Here is a 26849-nt window from a genome sequence, read left to right as displayed (position 1 = left end):
GCGAATCGCAATACACTTTTTCAGCCTCCCATTCGGTTTTCGCCCATCCATCCCCGCGAATCTATAACCAAACATTCGAACGATCTCACCACCATCCCCAAACCACAATCTCGACAAGAAAAATAACCACCCGCCAAAATGGCCAACTTCCTCGCCTCCATCTTCGGCACCGAACAAGACAAAGTCAACTGCTCCTTCTACTACAAAATCGGCGCCTGCCGCCACGGCGACCGCTGCTCCCGCAAGCACGTCAAGCCCTCCTACTCGCAGACAATCCTCATGCCCAACCTCTACCAGAATCCGGCCTTCGACCCGAAGAACAGGATGAACCCCTCCCAGCTCCAGAACCACTTCGACGCCTTCTACGAGGACATCTGGTGCGAGATGTGCAAGTACGGCGAGATCGAGGAGCTCGTCGTCTGCGACAACAACAACGACCACCTCATCGGCAACGTCTACGCCCGCTTCAAGTACGAGGACTCGGCCCAAAAAGCCTGCGACGACCTCAACAGCCGGTGGTACGCCGCCCGCCCCATCTATTGCGAGCTGAGCCCTGTGACGGACTTTAGGGAGGCGTGCTGCAGGTTGAACTCGGGGGAGGGGTGCGTGAGGGGCGGGTTTTGCAATTTTATTCATCGTAAAAATCCCAGCCCGGAGCTGGAGAGGGAGCTGGAGTTGAGCACCAAGAAGTGGTTGAAGACGAGGCCGAGAAGCAGGAGCCCGACCAGATCGCCTAGCCCGGAGCCGACGAGGAGGAGATACTAGACTGGCTCTCTGAGGGGGGGCGAGGTCGATGTCAGAAGGCTGTGAGAGACTACGAGTAGAAGTAATCAACTCACCAGCTATGAAACTTTTCACGGAGTTGGGGCGTTAGACTGTATTGGACTTGGGCCCTCGTTTTTTGTCAAGCAGGCCTCGTTAAAACCTGCGTACACATACACTTCATGTAATATACAAGCAGCGGTTACTTGCGAAAGGCAACTGAGCAACTGATGAAGGGAACTGAGCGAATGACGAAGGTTCCAAAAGAATTGCATGTTTTAAGACTACCATACACATGACTGTAACGCGCTGTATGATGATGACCGTCTTGCTCTGTTTCCCCCATAATGCACCCAAAAATACTGCTTTCATTCCAACCAAGAGACTCATGTATCTTGCCCTGTCCTGTCGGTCCCATCCGTGCTAGCAACATTAACTAATAAGATTTAGAGGATATATCTCGTGTGACCTGATGAACAACCTCTGGAACCCCTTCTTGTTTCGATCTTTGAACGCCCCACCATCATGAATTCCACTTACTCCTTCGACCCCTTCATCTTTGGGATCAGCCTGGAGCCACCCTTGACTGGTGCAGGCAAGCATGCAGCAAGTTTATCACGTTCTGTAAAGCCACAATGTTAGCAGACGAACAGGTTCGTTAAATCCCAGGCAGCATCAACTTACCAGCCTCATCCTCAAACACGATCGAAATATCATCATGCTCCCCGGGCAGCTCAGGTAAGTCCAAACACAAAAACGCTGCATCCGCCGCGTCCTGCGCTCCATCCATCCCAGCCTGCAGCACCTTCGGCAGCGGGAACTTGGCATCCACAATCTTGAGCCCCGCCTTCCCCTGCTTTCCAAAAGATTCAAACACATCTGTTCCCTTCAAGCTGAAGCCCATGCATTGTCCATGAGAAAAATCCGAAAAGAAGGCAAGAATCTGCGTGATTCCTTCTTGCTGCACCACCTGGATCCGAGTAGCACTGGCCTCCCACTTCTTGTGGATAGGCACCACCATTCGTCTGCGCGAGATGGCAAATGTTGCCGCAATCCCATCAAAAAGCACCTTGAACCCAGTGATAGCCATCTCAAAGGTGTGCAGGTCTTCCATCTTTGGAAACATGATGGTTCTGATGGTTGGCCTTTGCTTGATGGTATCCAGAGCCCTGGCCAGCCGTTGGGCCGATTCAGAGGAGACATTCGCCTCTGTCACGGCGAGCGTAATGTCCGCCTGCGGTTGACGGAAGACCATCATACAGCTCGGATTCTGTACGTCAAGACGCATCTTAAGCTCCCCTGGTGCGACGTTAATCCGATCAGTCATCGTTCCGTCCTTGAACTCAAAGATGACCCGCAGCTTATCAGACAACACACAGTGCGCAGCCCGGTCACCGTCTGTGTCCTGGTTGATGACCCTGACTTTGTTCCAGTTGAGGTTGGAAAGTGCCGTTAGTCCTCCATCTTGAGAATCGCCAAACCTCTCCGAGATCCAAGCTCCCTTCAGCGGAGACTCGAAGAATATCGACTCCTCCCGATGCAGTGCAGTCCCAATGAGTAGTGTGTGCATCCGGACTCTTTCCTTTTCGTCAGCAAAAGACATGACCATGCTCCCTTTAAAACGACCATTCTCGAAACGCAGGGAAAGCGAGGGCTCGTTGTTGTCGCTGCGTAAGAATCCAAACCGAATAGGCGCCTCAGGGCTGTACAGCTGGTTGACGCCACTGAGAGTCTTCGTCCTTGGACCTGTGATGACTGCTATCCGGAAACCTCTGTGATATGTGCGAGGACCGGTTGCGGCGCCTTCTTTATGCAACCTCTCAAACATGGCAATCTCGCAGTTCGGAGCCGGCTCTTTCGGAAACTGTCTGGCCTGCGGGTCGTTATCGAAGTACTGAAAAGACCGAAGGGTTGATCTGAAGACGCAAGCTTCGTCTTGCTTCGGGTACAGGGTGGAATGTACTTTGTTACTGAACTCGTACATGCTTCGCAGGGTCTGGAAGGCTGGTTGAGAGCACTGTATCATAACAATAAAGCCTCGTGGCATGGCGACTTCCAAAGTGCAGCTGTCTGAACGCCAACGAACATCTTCCCATACCGGTCCGGTGCTCTTGTTGCCAGAGATCCGTAGCTGAACAGCTCCATTCTGGCTTGCAGCCACAAACAGAATATCAGGCTGCGATTGGGGTCTGACAATCGATATGAAACATGGCAGATGAATGCGCTGCGCTTCTCGTCCTTTCTCCATCAAGAAGAGACTGACTTGGAACCGGCCAAAGCAGAATGCAGAGGGTGAGTCGGCCAGTGGTAGCGTTTCAAGTATGCTCATGCCAGAGCTGGCCAGCTGATTTTGTGAGAGAGCCAAGCTGGATGACCCCCAAAGCATGGACTTGAGATCGCCTGGCAACTGAGGATATTCCAACCAAATGGTTCGATCGAGGGTTTGTGGTAGAAAGGGCTCTTCTGGCGGCAGGAAACCATTTCGCTTCATTGACACCGACAGCTTCCGAAGGCTCGACGCAAGAGTGGCACGCACGTCCTCTGCTTCCCTGTCAACTGGACTACGCCCGCTGTTGACAATCTCAGGCATGATTTCCTCCAACAACCAGTATCCCTTCGCCAAGTCGGTATAAGCCTGTTGTTTACAAATTTCATTCTTCATCTGAGATTCCGGGGTCGAGGGTCGGTCTCGAATGGCATTTTCAAGGGCCATTCTACCAGTCAAAAACCACCAAAGAGACGCCCTGGCGAGTTCATTCGGCGTACAGGCGAGCAATGGCCGTACACTTTCTGCGTGTAACCGGAACAGTTCAAAGAGGTGACGGGTGCGCTCCACAAACGTGTTCATGGCATCGTCGGCTGCTGCTGACACAACATCTTGGAAGCTGGAGCCCCCCATTAGAGGAGTGACTGGCAACGCGTGATCACCCAATTTGCTTCCTTGCCTCGCTGCAAATGGATGATGGAAGCTCGAGGCTGCTGAGATTGCCGAGACTGCGGACACAGGACTATGCGCATGTTGTCTTGCTGCATGTTTTAGTCTCTCTGGCGAGTTTGTTTGTGGCATTGACGGTGTGTATGGCGGTGGGGCATGCTCTGGCGGTGGTGGCGGAATAGGAGATGGATGAGGTCGTTGTCTTTTGGCTGGAATTGGCGGTGGTGCTGAGGTTGGAGGGTTTGGCGACGGCTGTGGTGGGAATCGGGGTGTTTGAATGGGCTCTGGTGACGCAGTCATGGCCGATCCGGGCTCTGGCTCTGGTGGTGTAGGTGGTGCAGCCTCTGCTTCGTCCCACTTGGACTTGTCACCAGAAGCAGCTCTAACCGCCTTGACAAACGCCTGTCCTTCGGCTTCCCGCATTTCAGCCTGCTGAATTTCTATGAATGACCTCCGCCTCTCGTCATGATCCATCGTAGGATTTGTCAGGAGCCGAGCGGATGGGTTTCTCGAAGCAGACATATCTGAGTCGGGGGAATCCGAGGTCGTAGAGAAACCTGTCTGGGTGCGTCGGAGAGGTGCTGGTTCAAACGTCCCCGGGCTTGGTTGGGCTTCTCGGATCGGCAATCTTGGACTGTTACCGAGATCGGTATGACGAGGAGGAATCGGAGAAGGTGGCGGCCTTGCTCTGCGACGTTTCGAGATCTCGATGGTGGGTACTTCGCAGATGTCACCACCCTCGCCCATAACCTCAGGGGGTGTTTCTGCAAATCTAAGAACCAATCCCCTTCTGTTAGGTTTGATTTTCTTGGGACTACCATTTTGGGATCGTATGGAAAGGGATTGTTGCGAGTTGTTGCTTCCGGTCCCCTGAACCTGAAGCGCATTGGGGTATCGCGAAATGCTCTTGGTGTCGAGTTTCGCGAGCATGGGAGGTGCCGCATGGGTGACCTGTAATGTGTCGCCAGGACCATGGAAGAAGTCGTTTAAGTCACGAGAATCAGCGGCACCCTGTGACCCCTTTCGGTCTCGATCTCGGTCGCGTCCAAAGAGCTTCCCCATGATTCGACCCCTTTTTGATCCCTTGCCATCATCCTGCACAGAAATGGCGGGGGGTTCGTTCTCCATCATTGAGCTTGTACTCGTTCACGTTGTCCAGTCGTTGTTGCTGCTGCGTGTGGGCAGGAAATTGCCGGTCGTACTGGCAAGCTGGCTTCCACGACCGGAACGGAAGGCGGGCATGTGCTCGTCGTCGATGCTCTGGCAGCCCAACAATGTATTGTGGAGCTGCCGACTGGACCCTTTCGTATGGGCTTCGTGGGTGGGCATATGGCTCGATCGAGCCCAGAGGTGACGGGTCGGGCAGCCGGGTTCGGGGAGAGTGGTGTGAGAGAGGACAAGTTTTATGTTCAATGGGAAAAATGAGACAAAGTTGTGGTGGTTCGTGGACCCGTGGTGTGTGGTGCGGCCTGGGATGAACTGGACGTGTGGGAAACCTTGCTGCTGCGAGGGTTGATGTTAGCGGGTAATGCGGGGCACCAGGGCTGTCCAGCGAGGTACCATACCGCCAGTGATGCAAGGGAATTACTTCCTAAACTGGGAGACAGCCGCTCAGCAGTGGATGCACCTGAACTGCGTCTTGAGAGAATGGAAATCCAATGCCCGCGCCTCAAAAGTCCGGACTTGTGTGTTACTACTCCTTTGCGAGCTGGCCAACGAAGCAGGCAAGCAATTGCAGAAGGGAGGGAAGCTTACTCTCTCGTCACACTCTTTTTTCCATGTCTTTATCTTGTTATGTCCTGGCCGGTCCACCCCCATTTCTGTCTGCTGAAGATCTCGAGGTGAAGCTGGCTGGAGATGGCTCAATGTTTCAGGGTCGAGAACGGGCCCATCTTCCCGCTGCAGTAGTCCCCTCCAGTCTCCACGTTCGTGACTTGGGCATCCATCGGCTGTTTCGTCGGCCAAGCAAGCACCTGGTTGGCTGGCTTCCCTTGATAAAAGACTTCATCAATACGAAGGCAGCGTGGAATCGTATACTAAGGCCCTGATGTAACGGTGCATTAAGCGTGCAGCTGAACTTGATCTTCACCAGATGATATTTTGGGGGTTTTGTGTGCTGGTGTCGTACTGCCCTGCCCTGCCCGGAACCTGGACCGGGCATGCTGCAAGACGGCCAAGCAGCGGTATCAATAGCTTTTAGCGTGCCCACGCCTGAAACGGCACTGGGGGCCGTCTATCCATGTCGATCTGCGGCTCCAGGAATTCAACGTCAAAGAAGGGTTCATCATCCGTAATCAAGGTAAGGAAGGGGCAGGGCGTACCTGTACTACCTAACCTGTGATGATATTGATGTCTAGAAAGAACTGGTTTATCTCCTGCTTGAAAATCATGTCTCGACCTGCTCGGCTGATGCAGTAATTATCAATGATCCCTTCATTTTCAACATGGTGAGGAACCATCTGAAATTTTGCACTAGCCCACAGGCATGGGCTTCAGGTCCCCAGACCACCATTCGGCCGCCTAGGCAGTTGGGCGAGTCTGGACCAAGGCGGTATCTGGAATTCCTATGTGTTGTGCAACCTCAACCGGTGCTGCGATTCATGTCAGTCGATGCTTCCCATCTATAACCTCAGTGACATCGGTTTCCAGACTGAGCCCTACACATCTGTTGTGACTGGTGAGATTGAGCGAGGAATCGAGATAGTTGACGACCATGGCAGGAAGAATGACTAAAGACACGTACCCTCAGATGTTATGCCTGCTATATATGTAAGTGCTGGCGCTACACGAATAGGTACCCTGGTTACAGTATATATATGCATCTTCGTCTTTCGATGAGACATGCACAAGATATGAATTCAAGCCTGGGCCAGTATCATGAGGGTTAGGGTTGCATGATACCATGAGCAGCGGTAACTAGTTGTAGTCCCTGGGTCGACCTTGCCGGATCCTGGGTGCTCCGTAAACTTATAAGAATCCACTTCAACTCTGCCATCACCGATCTTGATCGTTCCCGTTGACGGGTGCGCCGGCGCATGTGTTCGAATGCCGCCGCTACAGCTGTCATGACGGTGGCGGCACAAAGAACAGCGACTTCCTGCGGGGTCGGACTGAACCCCCTCTTCCGTCCCTCACCCCCACCACGTGGGTAGGCATGGCATGGAAGAAGAATCTCTTCCAAAGTCTTCGATCCAAGACATTTAGAAGAGTACTTGCAGATGCTATATGGTGTAAAAGAGGGCACATATTCGGAATCATCTTTCCAGCTGCCCTCTTTAGAAAGGCCTCGTGGTCTTGGGGCGCATGAGGTGTCGTCTAGGCGTTGCCGGCCTCTCACCGTGCTTGATGAACTGAGTGTCTTTGATGTCCATCAAATCTGTTGCCCAACAAATGATGTACAAGGCGCCTGTTGACAAGGACCCCACGTCATTGCTCCCCTGGTCCAGACCCTCCACCCAGCTCCCTGCCCCGCCCCGGCCGCTCTGGCAGCTGCGAATCCCGCTCGTCATCCGGAGCCTGGTGTTGCCTGTAAAGAGATCAACGACGTAATTTTTTCTGTTTCCTCTTGCGAAGCCTCTAGGCACCAGAATTCGACCTTCTCCTGGCTTCGCAACACCATAGCGCAGCAATACCGTGCCGAGTACAAGATACTGACAGCTCTTCCGACCCTCCATCGTGCATCCTACCCTCCAAATCTCCACTTTTCTTTATTTTCCTCAACATTTTTCTGCCGAAAAGGCCGCGAGTAGTGGTGAAGTCGAAAGGAAACAGAAGTCTGAAACTATGGTCATGGGACTCGTCTCCGGGCGCCGAAGGGCAACCTCTAATGCTAGTGAGTCGCATGCGATTCCACTTTGTCAAGAGCCTATTTTGAGCAGATGCATCATGTAGACGGCGAGCCAGTTGAAGTTCATCACCGGCGCACCGACAGCATCACCAAGGGAGGCAAGAGACTGGACATCCGGGATCATATATGACCATATTTGTTGCTAACATGCCGCTTTTTCGTAGGCAGCCGAGGATCCTCTGTCGACGGATCAGACTCTATCGAAGATGATACCCTCGTAGTCGAGCCCGATCAGGGCAACGGTCTGTCACCCACTCCAGGGCTATCCGGTCATATACGCCTACTGACACCGGTATCCAGTCCTTTCCCACATCATATCCCAGTTGAGACCTGGTGCCGATCTGAGTAGAGTCGTTCTGCCTACCTTCATCTTGGAGCCCCGTTCCATGCTGGAAAGGATCACAAAGTACGCTTGCCTCCGCTACTCAAAGGAACAGAGAGGAGGACTGAAGCTGACAACCGCTATAGTTTTATGTGCCATCCCGAAATGCTGCTGCCGATTCCTCACATTGACGATCCGGTAGAAAGATTTTTAGGCGTTGTCAAATTCTACCTGAGCGGCTGGCACATTCGCCCTCCGTGAGTCCCTTCTGATATCTAACCAGTCATGCCTGTTTACTAACCCGCCTATTTAGTGGTGTCAAGAAGCCTTTGAATCCCATTCTGGGCGAGATTTTCTCGTGCTACTGGGACTTCCCCGACAACACCAGAGCGTACTACATTTCCGAGCAAACCTCTCACCATCCTCCAAAGTCGAGCTACTTTTATATGGTACCTGGTCACCACATTCGGGTGGATGGGACGCTAAAACCCAGGAGCAAATTCCTGGGTAACTCCGCCGCTAGCATGATGGAAGGCATTGCCATCTTGACCCTCCAAAATCGCGGCAAGGATCCTACCAAGGGAGAAAGATAGTAAGCATATGCACTATGTTCCGGTACTGCTGCAGCTTCGCACAATGCACTAACACAATTCGACTATTTAGCATCCTCACCCAGCCGAACATGTACGCAAGAGGTATCCTCTTTGGTAAAATGAAATATGAGCTGGGAGATCACAGTTATGTGAGATGTCCAGAGACCGGCCTTGTTGCCGACATTGAGTTCAAGACCAAAGGCTGGGTCAGCGGCACGTATAATGCCATTGGTGGAACGGTGAAAAATGAGGAAACGGGCGAGGTGCTCTATGAGCTTTCAGGACTGTGGAGCGAAGAGATGTTTCTCAGAAACGTCAAGGTACGTGATTTTGAGCGCCGCTATGATGCACAATGCTAAAACCCTACAGACTGGCCACAAGGAGATGTTCTTCAACGCCACCAAGTCAAAGCATAGTCCCCCTCTGAGCCGACCGCTTGAGGAACAAGAAGAACGAGAATCTCAAAGGCTGTGGGCTAAGACTGCCCAAGCAGTCAAAGAACGTAACCATGAGCTGGCAACCGACGAAAAGACGAAAATCGAGGAGACCCAGCGTGAAGAGGCTGCTTTGAGAGCAAATGAGGGTGTCGAATGGCACCCCAGACTGTTTAGGAGAGTTAGAGGCGGTCCTGGCGGATCCGAGGAAGGCGAGGAAGATCTCGAGTGGATTATCAATGCTCAAATGTTTGACGCCATCGTCGGTCAATTTGAGGGCACAAGCTAACAACTGTGTACAGAGACGGAAGGACACCAGAGAAGCAGGCGGCCCAGATCATGGCCATCTATCCAATCATCCCAGGCCAAAAATGTGAGAAAAGGATCGTGATACCACCAAGAGCCTCATTTTCTGAGTCACGCCCTCAGACAGCCCACAGCAATGACAGCAATCTCATCAATCTCAACAATGACGGACCATCAGCCGATGACAGCAGAGCACCGGCCCTGACCCCGACCCTACCAACCAAGATTTCGGAAGATTCTATGTCCACGAAAGCAAGCAGTGTTTCATTGGAACAAACTCAAGGGGAGAAGCCTCCCTTGGACCCCAACCATCGCAGTACAGCAGAGATTCAGACAATGTTGGCTGCAACAGGCGACAAGGCTAAGGCCGGGCCGCTAATTGACTTCCACGACGACATGAAGAAGGCCTTGCCTGCAAATCCCAAGCGAGCCGACACAGAAGACTCACAAGATGACGTCTTTGTTGACGCCCAGGGGTAAAACACTCGGCGTCATCATGGGCGTTTTTAAACTGTAGTGTTTTTTCTTTCAAGTCTATAGCATCATGGTTTGGTGGGCATAAGCATACATCATAACAAAAGGAGGATTGGAAATGGTTCTACCAGGTCAATGTCAAAGTGGAGATTGGTGAGTGTAGGCTCTAATCATTTTTCCTTGGTCGATCAACAGTAGACAATGATACCTGGTGGAAACAAAGGAAGGAAAGGAGGGAGGCGCTTTTGGCATTTTGATTCTGGCACATGGGCTCTACCCCGGCCATTCATTCAGTGTGGGGGACATTTTTGTTTTGTTATTTCTGATTTGGGATCAACTCCTGGGAAATGCAAATCCATGAACATTCAGAACTCGTGTGCCTTGTGTGATGTGTGGTTGCCCCTGAGCCGCCTCTGGGTCACTGCGTCAGCCTTTTCCTTCCTGCTGGTGGCACAGTTTATTTCACACTTCATGAGGAACATAGTCTATAACGTAGCTAAGGGTTAGGAAGTTTACGTTGATGTGTATTAGTCGTCCATGGTGTCTTTGGTCAAGTCATTCCTTCCCTCAACTCAAGAAAGCCACCATTAGTAACACGCTTAGATACCTACCGGACTTTCCTTGGTTTTGCTTTTAATTCTCCAGCGCCCTTGACCAACCTTGATTTCAATCTTCTTCTCACCCTCGCTGCCATCAAGGACAGACCAGCCATCCTGTCATTAAAGAAGCCGTCCAATCTGAATCCTTCGCGCCTCAGAGTTTTCTTGCTAGTTGGCTTCACCCCGCTTTTCTACGAACCCGTACTGGGGAGAGGATTTGTTGACCGTCGGGACAGCATCAACATGGAAAGACATCCGCTGCCGGGGACCCAACCGTTCGGATTGAGAGCCCCTTGGCGGAGCCAGGGGACGCAGGAACCCGAAAAGTGAGAACCATGGTACCACTCAGGAGTATTCAAGACCCGTCGTCCTGCTTGTCATCCCTTACTGCGGCTTCGTTCAGCCTTGATACCGGTTGATTTGAGGCACAAGGCGGTATGTCGTTATCATGCCGTTCACTAACAAGATAGGTACCAAACCGGATCTGGGAGCCGCCCATGATCGACCGTTCACCATCTGTTTTGGTCCATCGCGAGATCGAATTAGGAGGCCCTTGCCAGGTAAGTGGTCTCATTTGGGGAGAGATTTTCCCATTGTTCGGATGTGGCATCCGCAATTCTTCAACGTCGCAATGCCTTGGATCACTGCGGGCCATTCTCGCACGAAAGGATTGCTCTTCACCACAGACTCGCAGAATACGGTGGTCACCTATAATGCTACCGCAGCCATGTTCGGAGACAGGTTGGTTCTCTTGTCACTGACGGACAGAAGCCGGCTGGCTCATTCCCTTTCCCGGGGCTGCGGAACCGGACCGAAAGTAATACACGACACACCCAATTTGTCCTGCAACAATAAGCCCCAGGATACCACGCGAACCGGACAGTCTTTCCAGTCCTAGATGGCGACAGGTAGCCTCACGAGGCAGCAGCAACAAATGTCCGCGACGAGTAGTGTTCTCGGCCCAACCCTCCACACGTCTGCCTCCCTCCCCACCTGTCAAAGCGCGGGCGCACCCCTTTGTAATACAACACCACGCCATATGGGCTCCATGTTCACGGACAGGATCGTGAGAACCGGAGTCTCTTGCTGATCATTCGAAACATTCGCCGGGTGGGTTTTTGAACTTGCCTTGCGCAATTTTATCGTTGATCAATCTACGATCTGGCGAGATACATCCTGGCTCACATGCTTTTCACATGGAGCCCTTTTCGTCGGTCTCAGATGATGAACCCCTCTCAACAGGAGTGCCTGCCCCCTGCTTGGGGTTTTTCTCGGCGTCCACAAGGCCAGTGTCGTCGGACCATGAGCCGAACATCGTTAGGGTAGCTTACCTACCCCATGCCGCAATATCGGCCGTTGACCCTAAGCTAGCGAGCAGCAGTGCCCGTTCTCGGATCCGGAAAGATTGCGGGGCGAAGAGCGTTGGACGGCGTGCTTCATCGCGACGGGGCGCTAGGAGAGGATTTTCTTTTTGCTTTTTTTTTCGCGCTCGAGGGAACAAGCTTTCTGCTGATGGGGCAGGTGAGGTCGGGTCTGGGAGGCAGGGCATTACCAGGACAAAATGCTAGAGAAGACGAAGTTGACGATAACGATACAGCACGATAGCAAACTCGCCAAGTCTGCGGAGTAAATGTTATCAAGCAGCACACGCATTCTGGTGGTTTTCATCAAACACGAAGTACGTAATGAATCAATCGAAAAGAGGCACGGAATCTGCTACCGGTAGCGTGTGTCCGTCCACCAGCGAGCGACTCCACCGATGGGACATCTAGGCGCCGAGAACACACTTCACTGGCTTCACCTTCCCGGCTACAGGACTCACCAACCGATGAATCTCGGGGTCAAGGTTTCGCTGGATTATCGCGACGACGGTACAGGGGCCACACGTGTTTTTTTTTGCGTCCTTAGTGTCGTCGCGCTCAGTTTTGCTTCTTTCCCCTTTGATATCTGTCACTTTGTTAGCCTCATCGTTGGGAGCAGCAGCGCTCAGACTTTTTTCATTTTGGTGATATTCATCACAGGGGGTCTGTTTTGAGAGAGCAATTGCCTTTTTGGAATGATTGTTGCTTTTTATCCGTTTTTTTTTTTTTTTTTTTTTTTTTTTTTTTTTTTTTGCTTTTTTTGTTGGGAGTTGAGTGTGTTGCTGGAGAATGCCAATGTTGTATTGCATGTTGAACTTGCTAAACTGAAGAGGGAGTTTGATGTACCCCTTGCAGAATACGTATGCGATAACACCGCGAGGTATATCATACATGGTCGGCTGATCGGCTCTTCTTTTCGGGGTGATGGGGAGGAAGGGGGTTGGGGTTGTTGATCACTGCTGGGCTGTGTAATGGAGGGTTGTGGTGATGATGTTGTTGTCGGTTGCAACGACACATCTTGAGAGTTGGGATGAAGGTGAGACTTCCTGGGCAGACTTGTTACAGAGGGCGAAACAGAACCGATGGAGGGCGTGCAACACTACACCAAGCCACCCGCCACGAGCCACCGAACATCACGTTGTAGCAAAGTGACGACGATGGTGTTTATCTCGAGCAAAGGTTCGAAACACGGTAGAAACCTACCCGGCAGTAGACGCATACCGAGCGAATGTCTCTGCCGAAACTGGGAAACGAAGGACATCAGCATACATACAGTAGATGCAACGGTGACGGAGACATGCATCGTAACTGCAGCAGAAACGAGCCTGGGAGAAGACGCAAAAAGCTACACGAAACAAAAGTGAAGCTTGAGAACCCTACCCGGCTAAGTATCATGATCAACATCAAACTGCAGACTTACCCTCCGGGGACAAGAAGGAGGAAACAGGCGCGGCATTCCGGGAAGCGATACATTACCAAGATCTTTTGAAGAGCCTCCTGGCATGATGATGTCTGTGTGTTTGTTCTGCTGTCCCTTCCAGTCTGTGTGTCGGAGTTTGTTCCAGTCTGTGCGCAAAAGATTGTTCTTCAGGCTATATTCATCTGGGAATACGACTGTGATGAATGGGGTTGTCACTTGCATGGGTGAGTTAGAATATCTCCGAGAGTTTTTTGTCGTTAATACTTATCTTTGGCGGCGAATGAGTTGCGGTTCTCTCGTTAATGATGAATTTCGGGAGCGTTTCTATGTCGTATAGGCGAGATGGTGTGAGGAGTCTGAAATAAAATAGGGGAATTTAACTGTGATGTATTGGGGTTTATTATGATTTAACGCTGTTTAAGTTGACTGATCGAAGACGTCGTAGGATGACTTGAGATTGATCAACCTACCTCATGCTCAACAAGTCCCCATCATCCCATAGCCAAACCTAAACACCATGCATACCAGCAGTTCGCTTGGGAAACCCCACCCGGATTTCTATAGTTCCCTCTCAGGCGTCTGACCTATATTAACCCAACCAAACTTTCTTTTCCCTTACCGTAATCGCCTCCACTGACAAGACACTACCAAATGCAGCTACCAAACCTGCAATGCGAGTGTTCTTGTCGGTTCCTGCATCAGCTCCAACTGCAAGTTTTCAATAGAAAAAAAAACCCACCACCACCGTCCCATCGTCTCACCGTATGTAGTGCTGAGTTGAAGTGCCATGCATCACCCATGCCGTCGTAGCCGTCACTGTCGTTGGTGTTTTTGTTTTCAGGGGTCTCAACGCAACCCAAGCTCCCACGCACTGTAACCAAACACTGTGTCGTATGAACCATGCAAAAAAGAAAAAAAAGACTTCTGTGCCCTCATATGGTTCATGATGACAAGGCCTGTTTGACGTTTATTGTCCCCAAGACATAAACCGGACGATCGGAATTACACCACCTTCATTCACCGCGGAGGACTATCATCACCTCACCACCGTTGAGCAAAATGCAACAGTGGGAATCGTGATAAGATATGGCTTGAGCCGATGATAGTGGCGTTTTTTGGGAACCTGTGAAAAATAATTAAAAAAGAGAATGTCGCGAGTGGCTTGCTGCTGCTGTTAGCTGACCTTCCTAATCAGGTAGGTGAACCAATGAGTCGGACTCTCCTCGGCCCAGCCCCTCCCCTCCACCTGTCACCACCAACAAGAATCGCATTTTTCCCCTCAAAAAGGTTGACCGAGCCACGGTCATTGTCAGCGACCCACCAAAGGCGCATCAAAATTCTTGGGGTCGGGGAGGACAGCGGGGTTTGCTCTGAACAAGTTAGCTGCCGTCCAGCCCTGGCTCTTGGTCTTTGAACAAGTTGAATTCTAGAACCTCACCTAGAAAATGATGGCACTTATCCACCCCCAGATTCGTCAAGGTGCATCGCCATACATCAGGGGCGCAGGCGTGGTGTGGCTAGCTGTGAGGGGCTTGCGAGGAGGAAAACAATATTTTGACATTTAGACCGAGGTTTGGGGGAGCACATGTTGTGATGAGAAGATTGTGGACGGTGAATGTGAAGATTGCCCAGAGTTTGGCCTCGGGGACCAAGAATCAACAATATGCAGGCAGCTGCTTTGGTGGTGGCTGTATGAATGAGAGAGAATTATTGCTCGGTCAAGGAGGCTCAGGGAGGGCGTGAGAGCATGAGGGCGTCAAACTCAGGAGGCGGGCTAAAAACCGCCTGTCGATGAGTCCGGCCCGCCCTGGCCCGTTCGGAATGGCCTCGTATGTTGAAGGTGACTGGTTTTTGGGGGTTTGGTTGGGTGCGCAACTGCCGTTTTCCAATCGCCACAGACTTGTGGTTCTGGTGCTGAGGATCACGAGTGGTTTGTACCAGATATGCAGGCACCGCCTTGTCTTCACTGCTCGGTAGTTGGTCCTCGCCGTCAACCTAAACGGCCAGGTCTGCTAGCGAAAGTATGAAGTGCATTTTTGACTTTCATGCTGATTTGTATCGCCCAACAACGGTGTTTGCTTCATTTGGACAAGGCATTTTTGGCCTCACGAAGCCCACAAGTTAGGTACCGAGTGGTTGGGACCTGACTGCACTACGTATGTTGGATGTCAGAAAGGTCTTGGAGATATGCCGTCTTGTAACATCCAGCAGCCTTTGCCGGGCCGATGGCCACGCTCCCACGGTAACCTTTTCATAGTGTGACATCAGCTTTGGGGTGAAACGAACAGAAGTTGTTGTGAAACTGATGACGAGAGTGATAATCGGCGTCGTGGTAAGGTAGGTAGTCTCAAAAAATGAAAACGTGGTTTCGTTCGGCTGGTATTGTACGCGCCGTGGCCCAAGTCCCATGACTTCTGAGCTTTCAGGCCGACCTGTGGGGAACCGGGGAAGGGCCATGCTGGCGGGATGGCAAATCCTGTGATGATTGGGACAGTTCTGCCAGGTGGTCTCTGTGACAGAGGCGGGCAGAACCGGCCTATGGGAGGATGTTGCCCTCCGTGTATGTGGTCCATGATCTGGCTGAATAGCCGACAACGTCATTTTTAAGTTTGGTGCTTGTTGGCCGTTGAACCTGACGAACGCACGATGATAATGTCTTGAGAAGGCTTGGCTGGGTTGTTGGCGTCAACGGTCGCCTGCGATTGAGGGTTGGCCATGCCCTGCACAAATGTTGGAATTGCCCTGATCTATCCTCGAGTCTAGACTTCCTAAGCACTATCGAGTGCCCTTTTTTCGCCTCGAAGGAACAGACATAATTTCGGGAGAATGCAATGCTGGGGTTGAGGGCTGTGTGAAGACGGGACTTCAGGACACACCTGGGGAAGCGAGTAAATCAGCCAATCCCATTTGCGTACAAGTTAGGAAATGGTGGTGTGGACTACCCGCAACGGACCACACCCTCTCGTGCGGACATGATGCGATTCCAACCCAACGAAAAATGCAAGTAAGATCTGCGAAATGCTGAGACGGAAACCAGTCGGTGGGATTTCTGGACATAATGTGGCCTATGAAATGCGTTCTCTGCCGTCTTGTCAGCCGTTTACCAGCTTCGTCGTTATTAGGGTCCTGGGGACAGAAAACCGGGTCGTCATCTTGAGGATAAAACAAGAAGAGCTCCTGAATGGTGCAATCGCCAAGTTCTTCAGGCCAGTCATGAAGTTGAACACTGTAGGTTCCTGCCCGGCAGGCATAGCCGAACTGTCTGAGCGCAATAGCGACTGCCCAGATTGGTCAAGAGTGATCTTTTTTGAAATTTCACAGTGTGCATGAATCCAGACGCACCCTGTTCTTCCAATGCCCTACAACACTTTCTCAGCCAAGACGCGATGGTTATGGACGTCTCGTGGCAATCCAGGTTCAGCGGCGACTTTCTCTCCGCTGGGGAGGGTTCACGATGAAAAAAGCAACTCTCCCGGCTAACGGATCGTCAACCAAGTTGCTTCTGTCCCGATGTCAGAATTACAACAGTCTGGCACGTCTGGGTTTGGTTGTATAGCTGATGTTGACGGTGCCTGAATTTCAATCTGTTGTTAATCAAAAGCCGCATAATGAAATTACACTGAAGCTATTCTCAGAAAATGCAGTATTGGGAGAGTTTGGAACAATGGAAGCGAAGGTTTTGAGCATTCTTGGCTGTCGAACGGTGGTGCGTGTCGCTTCCAGCCGCCCATAGCACCTGCATGAACGACGATTTCGTGCAGAACAAGCCAACACGAGGTCCGCTAGGGCTTCACCGACGGCTGTCATGGTGAAGACCTTTTGCGGAAGTGAGGATGTTTCCGCCTCCCGCGAGAAATAAAAAGATGCGGCGCAGTCCCCATATGTACAACATGAGACGGGATCGTGGCGTAAATGTGGTTGGTAGATTTGTAGAAACCAACTCCCGTCCTCTACAAAGACTGACTGTAAGCACCGAACTCTTTGTATGCCGGCTGTCGGTACGGAATGGGGCGTCTGCGACTGCCCAGTCCCTGAGGCCATCACGACTGATGCGGATTGGGTACACAGAATGCGCAGCCTCTGGCTTCCTGAGCGCGTCAGTGGCACAATGAAGGGACTTTTTGGACCTTGGGTGGATCGGAGAGGTCCGATACGTTGTTCACCGCGGGGAAGGATCGATTCACTCCACCCGGCCACCGACAGTAAAACGGCGAGGATGGAGCTGTTTCTCACACGCCCAATCCGCAATATATTTCGCTCCACACCCTGATCTCAAGATATGCAGTTGGCAGTTTTGACAGAGAAAGCCAAGCGTTGAAGTGCGAGACTTGGCTGGGAGATGATTGAGACATCTCGAGTTTGTCCAACCTGACTTTCAGCCCCCGCAACGGTCGTGGGCTTCAGTCATCGGCGCTGGCAGTCAACGGCCTCCTCGGCCGAATCTGAGGTCATCAGCCACTGAGGCAGCGATCGTACAGCTAGGTGTCATGATTATCATGAAGTATATGTCCGCCTTCGGCTCATACTGCACTCGTCTCTCAATTAGTTCTTTTCTCTGGCCTCTTTTAGCACAACCCGTATTCCGTTGTCCCGTCTCTATTCATGGAGAGCTCTTCCCACTTGCTTAATTGGGCAACTGTGGGAAGCGGAATGGAAGAGGGAGTGGAGATGGACCCCTGCCATCAGCCCCTGTCCAGAATGCGGGTCGGCTGGGTATCCAGGCAGCCAGGGACATGGCTGTGGCTTGACTTCGAAGCAGCCGGTCCTTTCTGCACGCCCATACGCCCAGGCTTTTGCCCCCCCTGGCTAATACACTAATCCACACCCTCCCCCTCTCGGCCCCTCCATCGCAACTGGACCCTCATCCCCCGGTCATCCACGAGAAAACCCTCGTCCTCCCCCAATGAGAGGCCGTGCTTTCGGATGCCACTTCGGGGCAGATGCACCTTTTGGACGGAGCGGCAGGGCGATGACCCTCGATCAGCTTCATGGAACAACGCCCCGCTAGTCCACGGCGGCCAACCTGGCCGAGGTCACCCTCTCGTGTGGACTTCCAGACTCTTGCTGCGTCTCGATGCTACCCAAGACCCAGGCGCACATCTCGACACCGGGAGACCAGGAGAACCGCTCGTCCCCCAATGTACATATGTCCCACACCCCGACGCGACCCGGCCAGTCACCTTGCTCTCTGGTGACTTTCTCTTCTCTTTTCCCCTTCCTTTGCCCATCCCAACGAACAATCCTTTTTCCCCAGTTCAGACCACGTTGGGCCCTTACAATCTTGCCGTGGTACTTCCTTGCGCCACGTTCCACCTTGATCTGTTTTACCGAGACCGACGTCCTCGTACCGCCATATAGCAACCGAACCGAAACATTTAGGACTGGATTCCGAGCTCGAATGGATTCTTAGATCTGCATCCGCGTGCCCATATCACCATAGCTTCCACCGACTCACGTGGCCGAATAGTCGACTGGAGGATTCGACTTGTGCTGGAATCGAAACTAGGAATCCCAGTCTGGAGGTTGAACGATCGACACCTCATATCATCCCGGCCATCTGGATCGGGGGATATTGACTGAAAGTGGGTGGATCGGACTGTGGAATACACGTGGAGTACCGACAACGTCGGTCATTCAGAAAGACGCCAAGATGTCGAACGGAACAGAGGTTGAATGTCCAAAGCCATTCTTGAACGTCGTGGGTTTTGATAATGGCGGCTGTAAGTCACGGCTTTGTCCTCGGTGGACTTGCTGACGTTGCTAATCTCGTGTCTGTGCAGTTATCGAGGGCAGAGTGTGCCAACCATACTTTGACGCAACGTGCTGCTTACCATGCCCCATGACACAATGGGCCTACCCAGACACCTTCGAGACGATGAGTGAAGCGGCTAACTGGGTGTCGGTCGTGAGCACAATTGGCTGCGTCTTCCTCCTGCTCTCTTGGGCTGTGCTGCCGGTTGAAAAGACTTTCCGGCATTATCTCAGTATCTCCTTGACCACGGCAGTGGTGTTTATGAATGTAGGTCGGCCGCTGTTGCAAGCTGATTTTGGGTCAACATGCTGATGACCTTGATAGCTTGGGTTCGTTATCCCTCTGGCAGCCCAGCCCGAACAATGTTTCGACGCAATTACACCCAACTCGATGAAGACGAGCTCAGTCTGCGCGGCATCCGGCATGTTTATTATCCTGGGAGGATGGGCAGGTGTACTTTGGGTCTTCTTGCGCGCGCTCTCCCTGCACCTTCAGATTTGCTGGCAGCTTGTTGTGGGACGCAACTTTATGTGGTTTGCTCAGGTTGTCGGCTGGGGCCTCCCTGGTGTGGGCGTTGTTCTCGCCTTCCTCTTGAGCGGTGTGTCGTTCCGATTCGGCCAGACCTGCCATATCAACCACAAGAACAGTCTTGCCGATCTCTGGATCCCGCTTCTGGTCTTCTCCGGCCTGACAATTATCATTCAGTTCGCGACATTCGGCTACTGCATCAAGGTTTACCTCGCATCGTTGGCCGATAACAGCGCTTCAACCGAGGGCTCCAACATGCCATCCTACACCAACAGCATCCGGACCATGACTCCCAAGCAGGCCTATCGTCGCGTACGCCGCGTGATTGCGCTGCAGTGGAGAGGTATCGCTATCGTCTTGATCATCATCGCCGATGTCATTTTCTTTTCCGTCGTTTTCGTTTTCCAAGACAACACTGTCGAGGCTGTCAAGAATGACAGCACCATTGCTCGTCCTTGGGCTCTCTGCTTGCTCGCGAACGGTGGGGATAAGGAGCCCTGCCTGGAGCTTGCAAGTGCCCTGGTGGTCAATATGCCAACTGTTGGCGCTGTTCTTTTCCTTCTCGGGGTAAATTTCCTAACCACCCTGTTTGTCACACGAGGGTCCCACTTTTACTAACATGGGTTTGTTCTTTAGATGAACGGCATTTGGCTTTGTCTCCTGCTCGGCCGCTGGTCCATGATTACGGGCTGGCGTGATTTGTTGATCTCTTCCCCTAGCCGGAGCAAGAGAGAGTTTGTTTCAGTCGATGCGCGGCTCGACGACCTGAAGAAAGATACACGTTCGTACGAGATGCTATCCCGGGACGATTCCGGGAAGGTCATGGAACAATCAGTAACACCCTCCGTAGTGACTCCGATCTCCCCCACGCTGGCCAGATCAGGAATGGGGAGCCCTACCATGCACAACCATAACCAAGACCCCGAGAGCGGCCGTCGCACGCCCGACTTTTTCGGTCAAACGCAGAGATATCACACGCCAGCGAGATCATTCTCCTCGCCACGCCCACCACAACAGCCGCAACAAGCGACGGTGACTTGGGATCCCACAGAGACATATGCTCGGGGACAATCACCAGGGGTCTATTCCCAAGATGGCAACCCAAACAACTATGTCAACCCACTGGGCATGAACAGGTTATGAAGATGATGACGAACGCAACGCCAAAAAAAATTCAATCATAAAATATATTCTTGACCTTACTTAATACTCAAAAACTAAAGAGGAGGGAGGAGGGAGGAGGGTTGGGAAATGAAGGATACCCGGGTTCAATTCACTACACATATTTAGCACAATCCTTTTTACGGACATGTACGCGTGCCAGAACCGCCATTCTTGCATCAATTATTGTACAATACTTGCCAGATAGAGGAGAATCGACTGGGCGACGGACCATGAGTTGCCGCCAATGCTGAAAGAGCAAACCTAGGTTATATGTGTACAATGGATTTGCAAGTGCTGTGAAGATGGGTCCCAAGGATGTGTGAGGAGATAGAGGGGGGGGGGGAGAAGGCAGTATCTATATTTGAGAGGTGTGTAACGGAATGATTGGGTCGCTCGGGGGGGAAAAGACCAAAGAGATTGACTGACTCGCTACCGCCGAACATCACGACATCTGAACTTGAGGATATCGCCATCATCATCATTATCAGAACCTCGTGCTATCACGTTGACAGAACTGGACTTGTGCTACGCTGTTTCTTGAAAAGCAACGCTCCTATCATGGAAAGGTAATGCTGTTTGCGGGGAAATCCTGGAAAGAGGGTGCGCCAAGAATGCCAAAACGGCTGCTTGCGCTTGAGCTGCTGCAGCCCTGTCAGCTGTGGGCCTGGTGGGTGGGCGCCGGTGCGGGCAACTCCCGCTTGGTGAAAGCGGCTGCTGGACAGGGAAAACTTGCCGTGTCGAGAGACCCTGCAGCTTGTGAATGGACCATCCAGTTCCCCTCCACGGTCGTCGCTTGTGTCGTGGCCTCCTCCCCTCGAGAGGCCAGCGACAGCCTTCCCGGTTCTCGCTCAGCGCGGGCCTCGCCTTCAGAAACAGCTTCCCCTTTTTCTCTGATCTTGCTTCGTTCCGATTCTGGCGACGAACCTGACTTGTGTGCTGAGATTCCCAACTCCCGGGGCATCCGCGTCGGCTGCTTATAACCTTGGTCCAACAGCCGCACTCTACATTGTTTTGGTTGTCTTGCCTTGTTTGGGATATTATGGCGTATTCAAACATCACAAGAGGCTGATATTCGACTATTACCATTGGGCAACAAGACATTCAACTCGGCACTGACCGCGCTGTATATGCATACCGACGGTCTCTCCCCCATCCGAGCGGCGGCGCAGACGCAGACACGGAGAATTTACACCATTGACTTCTTTGGATCAATTGCTTACACAGCTTACTCACCTCACTCCCACCACCCAACCAAATCACGACAGCTACCAACAACAACAACAACAACAACAACAACAACAACAACGGCCACTTCAAAGCCTCCCTCCTTCCCCTTCCACTGATTCCGCCTCCAAACCAACACCGAACCCTCATGTCCCGACCGCCACCAATGTTCCTCACACTATTATCCATCCTCATCCTGGGGACATACTTCTTCCACCTCTGGCGCGCCGAAGCCGCCCTCGCCATCCCCTGGACACCCTCCCCCGACGCCCGTCTGTTCAGCCAACGACCCCTCCCCGCACCCATCGAAGCTTCGTTCTTGTCTTCTTCTACCACCACCGCCTCCAAAAAAACCGAGTCCCAACCACTATCAAACTATGCCCTCCCCCTTAAAACCCAAGGCCGCAACATTGTCGACCAAAACGGCAAGCGATTCAAGCTGTCGAGCGTGAACTGGTACGGCGCCTCGGATGAGTTGTTCATCCCCGGCGGGCTGGACATTCAACACCGCAAAGCAATAGCAAAAACAATCAAAAGGCTGGGGTTCAATTCTGTCCGGATGCCCTACAGCGACGAGATGGTTGTCAAGAACCCGACTATTTTGCCGCACCTGCTGGCTAAGAATCCGGACTTGATGGAAAAGAGGGCGCTGGACGTGTTTGTGGCTTGTGTGGAGGCGCTGACGGAGGAGGGGATCGCGGTGATTGTGAATGATCACATTACGACTGCGACTTGGTGCTGCGGGGCGGATCCTTGCGATGCCAGCTGGAGCAATGATTGGTTGCCGGGGGTGGTTTGCAAGGTGAGGCAGACGGAGGAGGATTGGATTCGGAACTGGGAGACGGTGATGGGGAGGTTGGCGGGGAATGAGCTGGTGATTGGGGCGGATCTGAGGAATGAGGTTAGGGGGGTTTGGGGGACTATGCCTTGGGATCGGTGGGCTAGTGCGGCGGAAAAGGCGGGGAACAGACTGCTGAAAATGAAGAAGGATTGGTTGATTATTGTTGGGGGAACGGAGAGCGGGAATGATTTGAGGGGGGCGAGGACTAGGCCGGTAAGGTTGGAGGTGGAGGATAGGGTGGTGTATTCGGCGCATGTGTATTCTTGGAGCGGGTGGGGGAGCCTTGAAGGGAGGTACTCCAAGAGAACGTACCCGAGTTTTGTTGCGTCTATGAGGAGCAATTGGGGGTATTTGGTCGAGGGGGACGTGGCGCCGGTGTGGATTGGGGAGTTTGGGGCGCCGAGTGAGCCCGGGAGGGGGGATGCGAATTATTGGGAGAACTTGATGAGGTATCTGAAGAGTATTGATGCCGATTTTGGGTACTGGGCGATCAACCCGAGGAAGCCAAAAGACGATGAGAAGGAGACGTATTGCCTTGTAGAGGATGACTGGGTGACGCCGGTGCTGGATTACAGGATGAAGGATATGACGGAGTTGATGAGGATTGGGCATGAGTAGAGAAGTTGGAATTCCTACATAAGCATTGGGTTAGGAGTTGGGGGGAAGGTATAAAATTGGTTGTAAGCGCTTTGTATATGTGTATTGGCGTTGAAGCGGATTTGACTTGGCATGGGGTGCTTGCTTTGAGTTTCTGGAGATGTGGTTGATACCATTGGCAGCGTTAAATTGGTTACATAGAGGCGCGCTATGGATGCTTATGTGATGGGATTTTTATCAAACTGCTTGTGTCTCTGTTTGAGGGTGTAGAGCATCACAGTGTGCGTTTGTGTCCATCAAGGTATGGATAGATGGCCCGCAGTGACGTATCTCTAGTTAGTAGCTCCCTAGCTGCAACGCTTATCGATAGCGTGACTGGCACTGACCTCCCACGCTCCCCCTCCCGCCTGCGAGCCGCCGATCCAGAGCTCCTGCAACGATCAAACATACCTATTGCGCTTACCACAGTTTTTGAGCTTTCTGACTTTTCTCTCTCTGACCGTATTGGAGTCTACTTCAGCTATGTCCACGCACCAACCCCGATGTTCTCATCTTCTTCCAAGGACATGATGAACGCCGCCGAAGGAACCGAGCAACCAACAGAGGCGGGGTACGAGGAAGTCTACGTCCACCCGGTGTGCCATGTCCAGACTCCGGAGAACAGGGTGAGCCTCGAAGCTCGAATTGATCACTAACTCGAATATATTTGCTGATGGGCATTTAGTTTGGACCTGGTATCCGTGAGAGTTTCACGGCCCATGTGGACATGCTCAACACGGCGGCTGTCGGGGACGATTTCGATTTCGACGAAGACGACGCAGACAGCGCGGACGATGATTACCCCGATGACGAGGACGAATACGAGTCGGATAATGCCAATCCCGCCGGCACCGGTTGGTTGCCTTCGCTGATCGGGATGTCTGCGAACGAGTTGATGAGCATGATGGGCCCGGTCCAGGCCTTGGGGCTGGGGCTGGCGGACGCAAATGAGGCAGGAACAACGTCAAATACGCCTTCGTTTCCTCACTGCTCTAGCGGGCGGTGTAATTTGACGGCCCTGTCACAGCGATACAACCTCTACTTTGCAGCCTATCAAGACAAGATATACGTGTATCAGCCGCAGCGAGCACCACGAATTCTACCGCCGCCATGTCTGATTCTTCACCCGGCCACCACAAAGCTTGCGGCTTTGTATCCCGGAGAGCTCGACAGGAGGTTTTCTCACCAAATCAATAACATGATTGTAGGGAATCTGGGGAACCTGGAGATCGTCCTGTTTGCGTGCGACGACGGCGACATCGGAGCCTACTATACACACGCGTTGGTGCACTGGATCAAGACGTACCCCAAGCAGGACGGGGCTGGGCCTTTTTCTCGATCTACCCCAAAACCCAGGATGTTCTTTCACGAGAACGTTACCCTTTCGGCGTGGGGTCTAGCTATTCATCAGCAGTCTCGCCTGATTGCGGTTGGATCCAACAGACACGAGGTCACTGTGTTTGCGTTTGCTCTCCCTCGTCAGGACCAGGAGGATGACGCTTATGAGATCGACGAGTCGCCCGAGTTGTGGACGGGACAAACCGCATTGCAGCTTCAGAAGCATTTCCAATCGAGGACGAGGACGTGGAAGATTACTTTGCCGCTTGGCATCAGTGGCCACAACATACCCAGCGTGTCTTTTCTTGACGACGAGCATGGCAATGCGGACAAGATAGCCGCTATTGACATTTGGGGGGTGGTGTGGCTACTTGACATTTGGAAAATTGGAACCGGGCCAGTTGTCATACCAGCCACCTCGGAAGCACACAGGTACCTTCGGGGATGGTGTGTCATGATTCTTCCTGGCAGTGCCTTCAAACCGACAAAAAGTGCCCGCGAAACATTGGGAGTGACTGCAAAGGAGATTCTCCAGCCCAAAGCCAATGTCCTGGACATCACGTGTGGGCTATACTACGTCAAGGACCTTGCCGTCAATGTGGGCGACATGATCAGAAACAGGCCTTACGCCAACTCTACCGTTTACGAAAAGCTGCATAATCTAGCTGCCGGCGGTTGTCCAGCTCCTTCTGAAGAGGGCAGCTCATCTTTGTCGAGTGAATGGGAAAGTGTGAGCGGGGACTCGGACTCGGATGACGACGATAGCCTCATTCCGAGCATGGCATTCAACCCTCCTATGGGCAATGCGGCGTCCACCACGCGTTGGGGGACTCTTAACAGGTCGGTAAACTCGAGGTCCTCGGCGATCAAAGATGTATTCGACGAGGTTCAGCTACGCCGAGAAATCGTCCCGATGTCGGGAGAGACTCCGGACCCGGGGAAACCACCGTTGACACACCAATCGGTGTCCAGGATTTGCAACGACAGGCAAAAGAGGGCGGAACTGGCACGGGTGGACGATTTCGGGGCGCTTCCAAAGAACTATTCTCTGCTGCGCACCTCGGCGGCGGATCTCGAACTTGTTCCCTTTGACAGGACATTGGCGCGGCCGGTGTTCAGGCACGTTTTGACGTTTCTGGCGCCGGGGCTGGGCCAACCAGTACATGATTTCAGCCAGATACGCTCGGAGCGCATTCACATGATGCTCCATGTGCCAGAGTTGTTCCTGGTGGTGCTTGGGTCTGAGGTGGGAAGGGTCGCGCTCGTGACGCTGACGAAGTCGGGCAAGGTGGTGGATGGGGTGCCGCTGCGGAGGGGGTTCAGGGTTGATTGCGTGCTCCCTCGCAAGGCGGAGGAGAAGAAGAAGGTCAGGCCGTCGTGCGGGCTGGTGGGGATTGCGATTTCGCCTGAGCCGGTGCCGGGTCCGAGGGTGAAGGGGCAGCTTGAGCTGTGCCCGGCTGGGATGGTGAGGAGGGGGCCGGTGGTGTACCGGTTGATTTTGCATTATGCGGATCACACGATTTTGATGTATGATTTGATGAGGGGGGATCCGAAGGAAGACTTGATGATTTTTTAGGGTTGGGGTGGGGGGGAGGAGAAGAGGAAGATGGGGGTTAAAAGCGTTGCGTACATACTGGGAGGGGGGGGGGGGAACACAAAGAGGTGATTTTTTTTTGATACCCGTCATTTATGAGATATGAGATTGAGATTTTTTACTGTTTGGCATTTTATGTGTGTATCATGAATGGTGTGTTCGTCAGGCCATTTCAAGAGGTTGGATTTTTGGGTTGTAAGACTGTCTGCCTCGTTAGGAGAGTCGGAAGATGATGGTCACTAGATGGATGACAGTGAGTTGACTGGATTTAGGGGATGAGGGTTTAATTCAGGGGTGAGCTCACGTGGGAGCGTTTGCTTTACTTGTAGAGGCTGTGAAATTGTTGCAACAAAACGTTCATAATGAAAGAGTGTGCCACATGCAGTTTCTGCAACAGTCGCACTTGCCGTTCTTGTCAGACTTGACCTGTGTGTGTGCGCGCGCGCGTGTGTGTGTGTGTGTGGTTTGAGATGAGATCCAAAAGGGAAGGAGTTGCCAGGGTGTGTGTAAGTCGTGGTTGCCCGTTATATGTTGGATGGTCTGTGCATTCTATCCAACATGTGAAATTGCGAATTGGGGTGGTCGGTCGGTCGTTGCTTCCTTTTTCCCGTTTTTTTGTTTCATCATTCATTGCTCATGTTCGACACTGGGAAAAGGACAAGTTGGGATGATGAGATGAGAGGATAAGTTGATGACGAGTTTGACATTTGTTTGAGGGT

General features: G+C 52.4%; 6 protein-coding genes across 6 annotated transcripts; 5 read left to right on the top strand and 1 right to left on the bottom strand.

The window, feature by feature from the left end:
• Positions 1-138: 138 nt before the first annotated feature.
• QC763_102890 (uncharacterized protein) lies at positions 139-765 on the top strand (the record flags this gene model as incomplete). Its single annotated transcript, XM_062906846.1, has 1 exon — positions 139-765. The coding sequence occupies one exon, from the start codon at positions 139-141 to the stop codon at positions 763-765; it is 627 nt and encodes a 208-aa protein (XP_062769734.1).
• A 252-nt stretch (positions 766-1017) lies between these two features.
• On the bottom strand, positions 1018-7042 carry QC763_102880 (uncharacterized protein). The gene is made up of 4 exons (XM_062906845.1): positions 6441-7042; positions 5263-6288; positions 1447-5200; positions 1018-1384 (listed from the first exon to the last, which is right to left on the bottom strand). Exons 3-4 carry the CDS (start codon positions 4826-4828, stop codon positions 1299-1301), a joined length of 3468 nt encoding a protein of 1155 aa, XP_062769733.1. The 5' UTR covers positions 4829-5200; positions 5263-6288; positions 6441-7042; the 3' UTR covers positions 1018-1298.
• A 125-nt stretch (positions 7043-7167) lies between these two features.
• Positions 7168-11918, top strand: OSH6 (Oxysterol-binding protein OBPa). Its single transcript, XM_062906844.1, has 8 exons — positions 7168-7529; positions 7709-7786; positions 7845-7950; positions 8013-8123; positions 8180-8458; positions 8530-8779; positions 8829-9142; positions 9196-11918. The coding sequence occupies exons 1-8, from the start codon at positions 7481-7483 to the stop codon at positions 9677-9679; spliced, it is 1671 nt and encodes a 556-aa protein (XP_062769732.1). The 5' UTR covers positions 7168-7480; the 3' UTR covers positions 9680-11918.
• A 5248-nt stretch (positions 11919-17166) lies between these two features.
• On the top strand, positions 17167-20716 carry QC763_102860 (uncharacterized protein). Its single transcript, XM_062906843.1, has 5 exons — positions 17167-18773; positions 18834-19072; positions 19130-19900; positions 19970-20114; positions 20184-20716. The coding sequence occupies exons 1-5, from the start codon at positions 18704-18706 to the stop codon at positions 20474-20476; spliced, it is 1518 nt and encodes a 505-aa protein (XP_062769731.1). The 5' UTR covers positions 17167-18703; the 3' UTR covers positions 20477-20716.
• Positions 20717-21869: 1153 nt separating this feature from the next.
• On the top strand, positions 21870-23180 carry QC763_102850 (uncharacterized protein; the record flags this gene model as incomplete). Its single annotated transcript, XM_062906842.1, has 1 exon — positions 21870-23180. One exon carries the CDS (start codon positions 21870-21872, stop codon positions 23178-23180), a length of 1311 nt encoding a protein of 436 aa, XP_062769730.1.
• A 376-nt stretch (positions 23181-23556) lies between these two features.
• Positions 23557-26124, top strand: QC763_102840 (uncharacterized protein). The gene is made up of 2 exons (XM_062906841.1): positions 23557-23824; positions 23884-26124. The coding sequence occupies exons 1-2, from the start codon at positions 23702-23704 to the stop codon at positions 26110-26112; spliced, it is 2352 nt and encodes a 783-aa protein (XP_062769729.1). The 5' UTR covers positions 23557-23701; the 3' UTR covers positions 26113-26124.
• The last annotated feature ends 725 nt before the right edge of the window (positions 26125-26849 follow it).

The sequence above is a fragment of the Podospora pseudopauciseta genome, chromosome 1 (assembly GCF_035222475.1).
Source record: "Podospora pseudopauciseta strain CBS 411.78 chromosome 1, whole genome shotgun sequence".
Taxonomy (NCBI): domain Eukaryota; kingdom Fungi; phylum Ascomycota; class Sordariomycetes; order Sordariales; family Podosporaceae; genus Podospora; species Podospora pseudopauciseta.
Note: the sequence above shows the minus strand (reverse complement) of the source record. Positions and strands in the feature narration are given on the sequence as shown.

What these genes read in the sequence shown, in the direction of transcription:
- QC763_102880 (XM_062906845.1), bottom strand. Translation starts at nt 4,828, where the DNA reads ATGATGGAGAACGAACCCCCCGCCATTTCTGTGCAGGATGATGGCAAG. An exon ending in CGTGTTTGAGGATGAGGCTG is followed by an intron (nt 1,385 to 1,446) that starts GTAAGTTGATGC and finishes GTGGCTTTACAG; the next exon opens with AACGTGATAAACTTGCTGCA.
- OSH6 (XM_062906844.1), top strand. Translation starts at nt 7,481, where the DNA reads ATGGTCATGGGACTCGTCTCCGGGCGCCGAAGGGCAACCTCTAATGCT. An exon ending in CGAGCCCGATCAGGGCAACG is followed by an intron (nt 7,787 to 7,844) that starts GTCTGTCACCCA and finishes ACCGGTATCCAG; the next exon opens with TCCTTTCCCACATCATATCC. An exon ending in TGGATTATCAATGCTCAAAT is followed by an intron (nt 9,143 to 9,195) that starts GTTTGACGCCAT and finishes AACTGTGTACAG; the next exon opens with AGACGGAAGGACACCAGAGA.
- QC763_102860 (XM_062906843.1), top strand. Translation starts at nt 18,704, where the DNA reads ATGTCGAACGGAACAGAGGTTGAATGTCCAAAGCCATTCTTGAACGTC. An exon ending in GGGTTTTGATAATGGCGGCT is followed by an intron (nt 18,774 to 18,833) that starts GTAAGTCACGGC and finishes GTGTCTGTGCAG; the next exon opens with TTATCGAGGGCAGAGTGTGC. An exon ending in CGACCTGAAGAAAGATACAC is followed by an intron (nt 20,115 to 20,183) that starts GTTCGTACGAGA and finishes CACCCTCCGTAG; the next exon opens with TGACTCCGATCTCCCCCACG.
- QC763_102840 (XM_062906841.1), top strand. Translation starts at nt 23,702, where the DNA reads ATGTTCTCATCTTCTTCCAAGGACATGATGAACGCCGCCGAAGGAACC. An exon ending in TCCAGACTCCGGAGAACAGG is followed by an intron (nt 23,825 to 23,883) that starts GTGAGCCTCGAA and finishes ATGGGCATTTAG; the next exon opens with TTTGGACCTGGTATCCGTGA.